This window comes from Otolemur garnettii, unplaced genomic scaffold (genome assembly GCF_000181295.1).
Source record: "Otolemur garnettii isolate 467f Iridium unplaced genomic scaffold, OtoGar3 scaffold00128, whole genome shotgun sequence".
Classification (NCBI taxonomy): Eukaryota; Metazoa; Chordata; class Mammalia; order Primates; family Galagidae; genus Otolemur; species Otolemur garnettii.
The window spans coordinates 1,192,145-1,202,970 of NW_003852523.1; the positions used below are offsets into that span (position 1 = coordinate 1,192,145).

The 10,826-nt window shown below is 49.8% G+C and overlaps 1 protein-coding gene across 1 annotated transcript in view; it reads left to right on the forward strand.

The window, feature by feature from the left end:
• The window catches only part of BACE2 (beta-site APP-cleaving enzyme 2), an 80,919-nt gene that overhangs the window by 50,488 nt on the left and 19,605 nt on the right, over positions 1-10,826 (forward strand). The window contains exons 3-7 of the mRNA XM_023518143.1: positions 304-520; positions 2,408-2,536; positions 3,653-3,787; positions 5,834-5,935; positions 10,523-10,672. Coding sequence (XP_023373911.1) covers positions 304-520; positions 2,408-2,536; positions 3,653-3,787; positions 5,834-5,935; positions 10,523-10,672 — 733 coding nt within the window. The remainder of the gene's footprint in view (positions 1-303; positions 521-2,407; positions 2,537-3,652; positions 3,788-5,833; positions 5,936-10,522; positions 10,673-10,826) is intronic.

Consider the following 10,826-nt stretch of genomic DNA (forward strand, 5'->3'; position numbering starts at 1 on the left):
AAAAAAAAAAAATACCTGCGCATTGTGGTAGGCACCTGTAGTCCCAGTTACTTGGGAGGCTAAGGCAAAAGAATCACTTAACCCCAAGAGTTGGAGGTTGCTGTGAGCTGTGATGCCACGGCACTCTACTGAGGGCATCATAGTGAGACTGTCTCAGTGAAAAATAAAAAAGAGAATTGCTTGCAGGCCCACAGTGGACTGTGTTTGGACGGCTGTCTTTGCCATGACGCCTTTTCTCCTTGGCTTGGAGCATACAGGCGCGTGCCGGGACAGGACGGACTTCTCTTGTCTTTCTTTGCCCAGGTCCACCTCATACCGACCCAAGGGCTTCGACGTCACTGTGAAGTACACACAAGGGAGCTGGACGGGCTCCGTGGGAGAGGACCTCGTCACCATCCCCAGAGGCTTCAACAGCTCCTTTCTGGTCAACATTGCCACTATTTTTGAGTCAGAGAATTTCTTTATGCCTGGGATTAAATGGAATGGAATACTCGGCCTGGCTTATTCCACCCTAGCCAAGGTAAGGCTAATTAATGGATTTAGCAAATCGAACGATGGGATGAGATTCTGAACACCAGTCACCACTGGGCCAACTGACAGGTCCCAGGACCTTGGAGACAGTCGGTGAGAGTCATGTGGTTGGAGGAGACCAGTGTTCACACAATTATATTTCTAAGCATTTTTAAAATTTAAAGTAAATGGCATGATCCTTTGACTTTGGGGGGGTTTGTTTATTTGAGTTCTGTAGTTAAAAATGGTAATAGAATTTGAATCATGTGGATTATGGTATGTGTTCAGGAGCTTTTACTAGGCTAAAAAGAAAACACATTTATTAAACTCATTTGTTTGCGTGAGATGGAGTCTTACCAGGCTCCGTCCCAGGCAGCCCTGGGATGTGGGCAGCTGGACGTGCCTCTGTGGGGCTGGCCGTGTGTCCTGCCATTTCTCAGGGGGCACCGCTGAGGAGGGTCATGGAACTGGAAGGGGCACTGTGAGAACGTGCCCTGGGCTGCCAGCCACACCCCAGGGAGGAGCCCTGGCCCTCTTTGGCGTCAGAGCCTTCCTCAGATGGAGGAAGACAGAATTGGATGTTCCCCAAATATTTGTACTTGGGGCCACCCCAAAGAAAAATCTATCTGTGTGCAGGAGGGGAAGAGGCAGGCAGGGAATTTCCATCTGGAAGGGTTGCCAGAGGTAGGCGGGGTCAGGCCCCAAGGTTGTGGCCTGGGCTCCAGGACACCCCCAGGGCTTCACGCACTTGACAACAGCTGGTTTCTATTCCAAGTTGTGGTTGCTTTGTTCTGCTGCCTCTGGAGAAGGCCAGATGGTGACATGGCCAGACCCAGCCCCCTCCAACAGGGACTCATCAGGCCTCTTATCCCAAATGCAAGTGTTCCCACAAAGACCACCTAGGGACGCATTCTGCCTTAGGATTCTGCAGAAGCCGAGAAGAGACAGCTAGGAGGCCACATAGAGCAGACCTGAACGTGAAAGGACTGTAGCTATTTGGTAAGGACATCTACTCCCACTCCCTCCAGAATTATAGCTTTAGTTCTCACATATAGCAAAGAATTGTTCCAATGAATGACCCAGGAAGTCAGGGGACACCTGTGGCATCTGCCCTGCTACCGCTTATCCGTAAGTTTTCATCAGAAGACTGCTGACTGGTGGTGACCAACTGTGGTTGTCACTTAGTTGTCAAAGCCAGAATCCAAACGCAGGTGTGCTGCTCCTTTGCTGCACGCCCTGCACCCCGGGCCAGCCCCAGCCAGGTCTTTCCTCATCTTTTCCCCGCTTGGTGAAGAAATGGGGGCATCGTCTGAACCTCTGACTGTGAGAGACGGAGACACAGCAGACGATGGCGGCTGAAATTTGGCCGTGGTGAATAACGAGGTTGTTAAACCTCACAAGTGTAGATTTCTTCCTCTCCTGCTACATTCCTGACCACCAGAGTTCAGCAGGCCGGGCTGGGCTCTGTCCAGGGTCTGGGAGCCCGTGTCCTCACGGGTCGGTCAGCTCTCATTTGCGCGATTGAGAGCTGCAGCTGGCAGAGACAGACAGAGACTTCACACAAGAAAATGTCGAAGATGAGACCCATCTCTTACCATAACCCACTTCCATGGCTTCTTGTGCCCACCCCCCAAGGCAGTTATGATGGAAAATGTGACAACGTCCCAATAGCTGCTGGAAATAATATCCTATTTTGACAACAGCTGTGCCCAAAGGAAAAACACAAGGAAGCAGGCAGGGCTGTCGGAGCTCTCTGGATGATTGCATCTGGTCATAAGCTTGTTTTTTTGTGTAGTTGTGAAAAAATTAAATATAAAGACCAAGAATGTTGTCTGTGGTATGTGGTGTCTACACTGTGAGTCATGAAGCAGGTGTCCTCTTTGTCACCCTCCCGCAGCCATCAAGTTCCCTGGAGACATTCTTTGACTCCCTGGTGACACAAGCAAACATTCCCAACGTTTTCTCCATGCAGATGTGCGGGGCCGGGGTGCCCGTAGCTGGATCTGGTACCAACGGAGGTAGTCTTGTGGGTATCTTTTAGTCTTAAAAGGGTGAAAAATCATAAATTGATGGGGCTGGGTTTTTTTTTTTTTCTGTTTTCTTTAAACACCTGATCAGGAAAATGAGAGGTGTAGGCGTGCATAGGTACTGTGAAATTGTGATAATCCTTGTTATATAGGTCCTTTTAAAAATGGATAAAATTAGGTATTACTTTTAATCTTTCCTAATCATCCTGCCATCTAGACGATTCTCATTGCTTCTCCCAATTCCATTAATGCTTTCTTCTGCTGTCCTCTGGAAAGGAACTGCTTTCTTTGTGGGGTGGGAGGTAGGGTTGCCAAGGGACCCTCACCCTTGGTGTCAGGACACAGGGTGATGCCTGCGATTTCATGAGTTTGGTGGGGAGATGGGGACACCTGTACGTCCTTTCTTCCTATCTCTCGACACACACACAGGGTGAGTGTTTTCTGTGGACACAGAGCCATGGCCGGCAGTACTAGGGACGTACTGTAGGCTGAGCTTACCCCCGTGGACCCTGCACACATACATCTAAAGTGGGAGGTGACAGGAGGAACACCTGAGAAGGACCCGCACACAGATGCCGCAGCCCCCATGCTCGCTACCAGAGACAGGCAGGTCGCGGCCCCTGCCCCCAGCTGCCTGCGTTTGCCGAGAACAGGGCTGATTTAAACGCTTTTGTGTCCCCATCTGAGCAGAGAGGATAGCCTAGGAGGTGAGGGAACATCTCAGAGTCTTGCAGAAGGCAGCTCTGATTAGGAAACTCTTTTCTTCTTCTTTCTTCTTTTCTGACTTCTCAGGGACTAAATTATTGTCAGCCAGTGTGGATAACTATTTTATTAAGTATTTGGGGGGAGAAATCTCAATATTGTGAAGCTGAGATTGTAAGCACTTTCCTTAGATAAGGGACCCACCAGCGCATTCCATCTACACGAGGGCATAATACGGTCTGACCTTTGGCCTTGAAACCCCCATCATCCCTTAAGCTTACCCTTGTTTCATAGGACCACAATAACCCACTGACTCCAGTGGGGTTCCCCTTTAGAGGGACGTGCTCTTCTGTGTAACCTGTTGCTATGTCTGTGTTTTTTTCTCTTATTCCTGCAAATATTTTTCTTCCCAGGTCCTGGGTGGAATTGAACCGAGTCTGTATAAAGGAGACATCTGGTACACCCCTATTAAGGAGGAGTGGTATTATCAGATAGAAATTCTGAAGTTGGAAATTGGAGGCCAAAGCCTCAATCTGGACTGCAGAGAGGTGTGTGAGCTCTGTTGTGTCTGTCGGTCTGCGTGTGCCTTAAATGTGACAGCTGGGACCTGTGTATGTCATTAGAGGGTGCATTATGTTACCAGATAAAACAAAGTTTCACAGCGTGAAAACACGCAGGGCTTTTCTGCATGGGATGTCTAAGTCAGTGAATCCTTCCCCACCAAAGTGCTTCCTCCCACTTGGCTTAATAGGACAAAATAAGCATGAAAGGGTGAGCAGGGACGGATGGTCTGAACCACACCTTCCATCATTCACCTTAGTCTGTTGGGCCCTGAGCTCCATTTAAAGTGAACTAAACAGATTGTCATCAGTGTGGAAAAAAAAAATCACTACTTTTATCCTCCATCACACATCACTGCCCCCACCCTCGTGGTGCACAGACGCTCACTGCTCTGAAGTTGGTGGTGCTAACGAGGACAGCCAGATATGCTGTGGTGCCAAGCCCTGGGACCTGTGCCCACAGCCTCTCCCTGCACTGGGACTGATGTGTGGCACGTTACGACGTTATGGTTGTGATCAGGCTGGAGGGAGCGTGGTCTTCTATGGCCTTTTTAGAATGGTTTATAAAAGCTACCAGCATTTTGTTGTAATCCTACCTGTTAGGATTACACCACCAGGTTCCAGTACCAATTCTCACATACGTGGGTGCCTCTGAGAAACCACCCAAAGGTTGATAAAATGGTGATCCTTCCACTGTTTCGGCCCTAAACCCACAAATCTGGGTTTATAGTCAGAAGAATTAAAGAATCCTCTGGGGTAATCTAATGCAAGGGCTTAAAATAAAGTGCAAACTTGTGTATGTTCATGTGTGCAGGCGCATGTGTACATGTGTATGTGCACATATGTGTGTGTGCATGCGTGCGTGTGTATGCATGCATGCGTGTGTGTGTGCGTGCATGTGTATGTGCACGTGTGTGTGTGTGTGCGTGTGTGTGTATGCATGCATGCGTGTGTGTGTGCGTGCATGCGTGTGTGTGTGCGTGCATGTGTATGTGCACATGTGTGTGTGTGCGTGTGTGTGTGTATGCATGCATGCGTGCGTGCGTGCGTGCGTGTGTATGCACGGGCTCACATTTGGAGGCCGCTTCTTAGGTTCCAGGCCCACTCCTGCCCGCCTCGTCTGCACCCTCCCCACGTGAGAAGCAGCAGCAGACCCGGCACCCCCTGCCGCTGCCTTGCACTTTGCTTTGGGCCTTCCATATATTTGCTTTTCTTACATGAACAAAAAATAGTAATTTTATATTTTAAATTTGTTTTTAAGCTGGAGATACTTTTGAGGATACTAATCAATTGACATATCTCATCTTGTTAAAATTCTGAACTTCCTCCCTTACTTCTTTAGACTTGGTTGGTGGAGCTGTTTGGTCATAGGACTGCTGGGTTTACTTGGATCAGATGCATCCTGGGCAGCCTTGCTGACGCACCCCTGTGTGTCCCTAGTGGCGGGGGTGGCCTATCATGTGTCACTTACTCCCCTGCTTTCTCCTCCCTATGCCCCATAAAGAATGTTGCAGGTGGGATGGGGCTGGCTGTGCCTGTGTGTATGTGACGGTCAATCATAGAATGTGTCTGGTTCCTTTCTAAATGCAAATGTGAGATGTCTGTTGAAAATTATCTTTTCTTCATCTCTTTCTTCTCCTGTGAGATAATAGAGAGTTGATTTTTTGTACAGTTCGCATAAGTGGCTTTTGATATGTCATTTCACCCTCTAAAGACAGACAGGTGTTCCCTGTGCCCTGTGGGAGGCCCCTTGCTGGGGCATCAAGGCAGCTCTGGGGAAGGAGAAAGCTCTGCCCCGGGGCTGCTGATTTAGATCACATCTTCCCTTCCCTGGGCCTCAGTTTTCTTACCTCTGCAGTGAGAATGTTGGTCTAGAAGGTCCTGGACTCCCAAGTTCTGAGAATATGAAATGAAGTATAGTCGCCAGCGAGCCCCTGCGGCTGCCTGGATCTGTGTATGACAGGCACACAGTGGTGGTGGCTGGAGATCACCGGTGTCACTCACACGCCTCTCCCTTGCTCTCCTCTGTTCTAGTATAATGCGGACAAGGCCATCGTGGACAGTGGCACCACGCTGCTGCGCCTGCCACAGAAGGTGTTTGACGCGGTGGTGGAAGCTGTGGCCCGCACGTCTCTGGTGAGTCCCCGGGAGCCTCATGGGTCTTCAAACACCAGGTCATGATCACACACTGCTGGCCTCCCAGCCATCGCTCTAGATGGCTTGAATTTTTATATTTTGTATTTGTATATTTCATATATAACATAGGTGTGATACTAACAAACATCTATATATTTCATATTCATTTTAAGTTTTTATGTTTCTAGGGTTATTTTTAACTATAACTTGCTAATTTCACAATCTTGTTAATTGACCTTAACCAGCAAATAATTTCTTCACTCCAACCTCAGAGGACTTGGATTTGAATGTACGGTGTTTTTAGTATTTCGAATAATAGTTCAAGCAGTATAGTATTTTTTTTATCTGAGAAAAGTAGCACATGGTATTTAAGTTAACAGTAAATCAAGGCAACATTTATAGCTCAGACACATAAACCAAAAAATCTCACTCTGGTTTGACCTTCACCTAAGCTGTGCTGTTATCTTAACTTCTACTTCTGAAAAAGGTTATGATTTTTTTCACAGAGGACAGAGGTCAGTGGGCCAGTCGAATAACGATTTTATGGCCATGCTCTGACATATAATTAAAATCATAGCTGAGGATGATGGATCTCTTGGGGACCTGGGTGGTGTCAACTTTCCAATCAGTTGGAAAGGCCACAGCATTGGATAGAACACAGCTGTAGGGTCAAATGGAATGAAATTTAGTGTAGTTTTGTCACTTACAGCTGGTTGCCAGGGAGGAGTTTTGGTTTCGTGGCCTCTGAGAACCCCCATGCTCTCTCCATGGGGTGGCTGCGAGGACCTGGGGCCAGCGGCCTGGTGTTTAGCAGACACTCTAATGTCCGGCCCTGGTGCTGCTGCTCTGTGCTGGGGTGTGGGACAAACATTACTTTTGGCCCCTTGAGTATTTTCATGGCCTCTGTCCACCCAGAACTATCTTGCAAGATCACCAAGAAAGGAGTGGTCCCTGCACAAGGCCTCAATCTCGGTACTAGCGTGGGACAGACAGTCCCACTACTCTTGTAATGGCTGAATTCAAACAACAGCTGATAGGAAAGGGCATGGCAGTCACCTCGATACAGGTCACGGCAGAAACATGGGAGCGAGAGAGGGCTTTTGGTTGTCTTGAACCTAAACTTTAAAGTTTGTAACGGCAGCAAGCCGATGAAGGCAACACAGGGGGAGATGAAGGAGAGGGGACCCGGCCCTGTTACACCCACAGGTCTCCAGATGACAGCCTGAGGCGCTGCCCTTGACACAACAGAGCCCTGGTCTTTCCCACTATCTGCTGAACTGGAAAAAATGGGCAGGTAACATTTTTAATGCCTTAAATTTAGGACACTTGCTAAAAATCACACCAAACTTAAAATGAGGAGCAATACACTGGTTTCTTAAATAGCAAAACTGTCTAGACACCAGGTCTGGCCACACACTGACGTCCTCCAAACCTTCGCTTCAGGTAGTTTGAATTTTTATATTTGTATATTTCATATATAACATAGGTGCGATACATATAAACATGTTTATATATTTTATATTCATTTTTATTTTTATATTTTGAAATACTTTTTTAACTACAACTTATCAATTTCAGTCTTATTCATTAACATTAACCCACCAATAACGCCTATTTTCCGTCCTCAGAGGACTTGGATTTGAACGTGCAATGTTTTTAGTATATCAAATAATAGTTCAGTTGGTATAGTGAGCTACACCAATTAGCCTGGGTATCTTCAGACTTAACATGCTGGTTGATAAATGTCTGACAACTGTCCCAAGCATGTGTATGAAGCTTCAGTTGTGACTCCAACAGGCAGCGCCCCGGGCTCTGTGCCAGAGAGGCAGCCCGAGGACTGGCCGTTCCCACTCCCGGGCCCCTCACCCCATGTGTTCCGCAGGGACTGGCTTTGTGAGAAAACCATGCAGTAGAAGAAACGAGATCACAACGTTTGTTTGCCTCGTCTAAAATTATCCACTGGATTCATTCAGCGCCTGCGTCAGGAAGGAGAGACACGGGAAGGCTGTTTGTCTTGGGCAGGGAACACTCAGCCAGGGAGCACTATCTTGGTCTCACATCGTGGACCAGGGGCCTGTTTGTTCTTCGTATCTGCCAGGGTCCTGTAAGCCGGCCTACCTGACTCGGGTTGCTTTCTAGGCAAGAGAGTTAAAAGTCGAGCCCTGTGTCCTGGCATGGACTATACAGATGGGCTTTTAGAACTTAGAAATTAGTGGTTTGTAGGTCTGTGTTTAGACATGATCCCAGAGGGGAGCTCCACGGGGGCTGGACAGCCTGTACAGAGGTGTGGGCACCTGCTCGGTCTGGCCTGGCCAAGGCCCCTGTGTCTCAGGCCCAGTACTTTTCTGATACTCTTCTAAGGTGACTTTGAACTTTAAAACTCAGCATTCGGTCCCCAGTTTTCCCACGGTTGAAACTGTCTCACAAGGGCTTGAGGCACAGGGGAGGACTCCAGACTTATGGTTGAGGGACCTGTGTTGGGGTCTGGAAGTCCCGCATCTGGCTCTGAGCTGAGCCTCTTCTTCCTACAGTCAGGGGTGGTCATAGCACTGTCACTGGAGCTCTGCTGTCACTGCTGGCCCAGTTCCCACGCCCCTGCCAGGTCCAGCAAAAGGACCCGCCCACCTCCCATCACCGCCTCTGCAGAGGAGCTCTTCCCAGTGATGCGTATTTCAAATCAACTTTTTTAAAAAGCAAAGATATGGGCTTGGGGCCCATAGCACAGTGGTTACAGCACCGACCACATACACCGAGGGTGGTGGGTTCAAACCCAGCCTGGACCAGCTAAAACAATGATAACTCCAACAAGAGCCAAACAAAACATGGCTGGGCATTGTGGCAGGCACCTCTAGTCCCAGATGCTTGGGAGGCTGAGTCAAGAGAATCGCTTGAGCCCAGGAGTTTGAGGTTTCTGTGAGCTGTGATGCCAGGTCATACTATGGAGGGCAACAAGGTGAGACTCTGTCTCAAAAAAAGCAAAGATATGTTAATGCCAGCAGAATGTTAATGCCAGCATGAGTGATTTTATCATACACGTTGATCGTGAAGGGTCTGGTGGGGAATGTGGGAGGGTGGACGGCAGCAGGGCACCTTCTCCCCAGCCGTGCTCCCTGGAGGGGACAGCAGGCACGTCCTGTGTGTGGTTGTGGTTGTGGAGTGTGTGGTACCAACTCAGCCTCGACGTGTGGGCGTCACAAGGCTCGTTGGTGGCGCCTGCCTTATTTCCACGCCCACTTGGGCAGCTTTCTATCCTGGTCTCCTGTCTTCCTTCCTGACTGTTCCTCTGCTTCTGCAGCACCCCTTCCCTCCTCTGTGGCAATTCCCCTTGCCATGTCCCTCCCTGGGGGGCCTCTCTCTCCCCCGATCCCATTTGGGAGTATGTAGCCCAGGCCGCGTCCTGGAGCTCCACACACTCTAGAGGCCCAAGGCCCGTGGTGTGTGCTGGGCACCTGTGTCACTTCATCGTGCCTCGGGGCTCAGACCTCTGTCCTCTGTCGTGGCTGCAGCCTGCTCTCTTCCTGGCCTCACCTCACGTCTTGCTGTGTCCTTGGCACCAGCGTCATGGTTGTCATCCTTGTCACTGGGGTAGGTCCACCCTGCACCCTTGGCTCTGACCCCACACTTCCTTTGTGCCTGCCCAGCCCTGTAGTCCAGCTCCCCCTCCCAGCCCCGTCCTTTCCTCCACCCCCCACCTCTGCCTCATGTGGACGCTGTCCCAGATGTACAAGGGGCACATCAGTTATAGTCCTCCTGGGAAGCCAGGCAGCCCAGGGCCAACTCTGCTCAGAAACCTCTCCTGTGCAAGAGTGCAGGTGTTACATCTAGATTTGGCATCCCACAGCTGCAGGTGGGCGGCCTGTGTTGGTAGCCACCTTTTTGCCCCTGGAAGACATTCGGGGTTTTTTGACCAATATTTCTTGAGTCTCTCTTGGGTGCTAAGACAATGTGGGGGCTGGGCAATCACCCTCTGTCCTGAGAGGACAAGATTCTAGCAAAGGAGATGGTCAGTCATGGTGGTATGTGTAAACTGTGACCCCAAGAAGGACCCCTCCATGGTTTTCTCGTACTCAGTGTGGAGCCAGGGAGGCTTCCATGACCACACCCCTGTCTGAGCTAAGCTCTGGAGTAGGAGAAGGATGACCAGGAGAGCAGAGAGCACCCCTGGGCCCATGGAATTCAGAGGACAGGTGATGCCCAAAAGGGCCTTGAAAGCCACATTTGGAACGTCTCTCGTCTGAAAAGCTGGTGTCGGCTGTGTGACCCTGTCGAGGCCCTGCCCTCTCCGAGCTTTGCTTTCCCCATCTTCCAGGCGGAGGGGTGATGTCAGACCCTGGAGGATGAAGGTATTTGCTGCCACAGAGCTTCCGTCGTGACAGCACCTCACGTGGGGAAGGGCCTCCTGTGTCTCAGCAGCTTCGATGATTATTACTTTGTCATCACCATCACTCTTCCAGGGGCCTGATGTCCCTGCTGTTCTGTCCAAATTAAACATTGTTTGTCCCGTGGGCATCTGGTGAGGTGGTGGAGAGCCCAGAGCTGTTTCCTGTTGACTTGTCACCAGTTCCCATGTGCTCTCGTTTTGTCTAGATTCCAGAGTTCTCCGACGGCTTCTGGACTGGGTCCCAGCTGGCATGCTGGACGAATTCTGAAACACCTTGGTCTTACTTCCCCAAAATCTCCATCTACCTGCGAGCAGAGAACTCCAGCAGGTCATTCCGCATAACTATCCTGCCTCAGGTAGGAGCTCAAAGTGATGCTTTTCTGTTTTTAACACATAACATGCAAAATGGAAAACACTGCAGTGTCACACGCGCGTCTCTGCCGTCACACCTGCCGTGTCACACCTGCAGTGTCACACACGCGTCTCTGCCATCACACCTGCTGTCACACC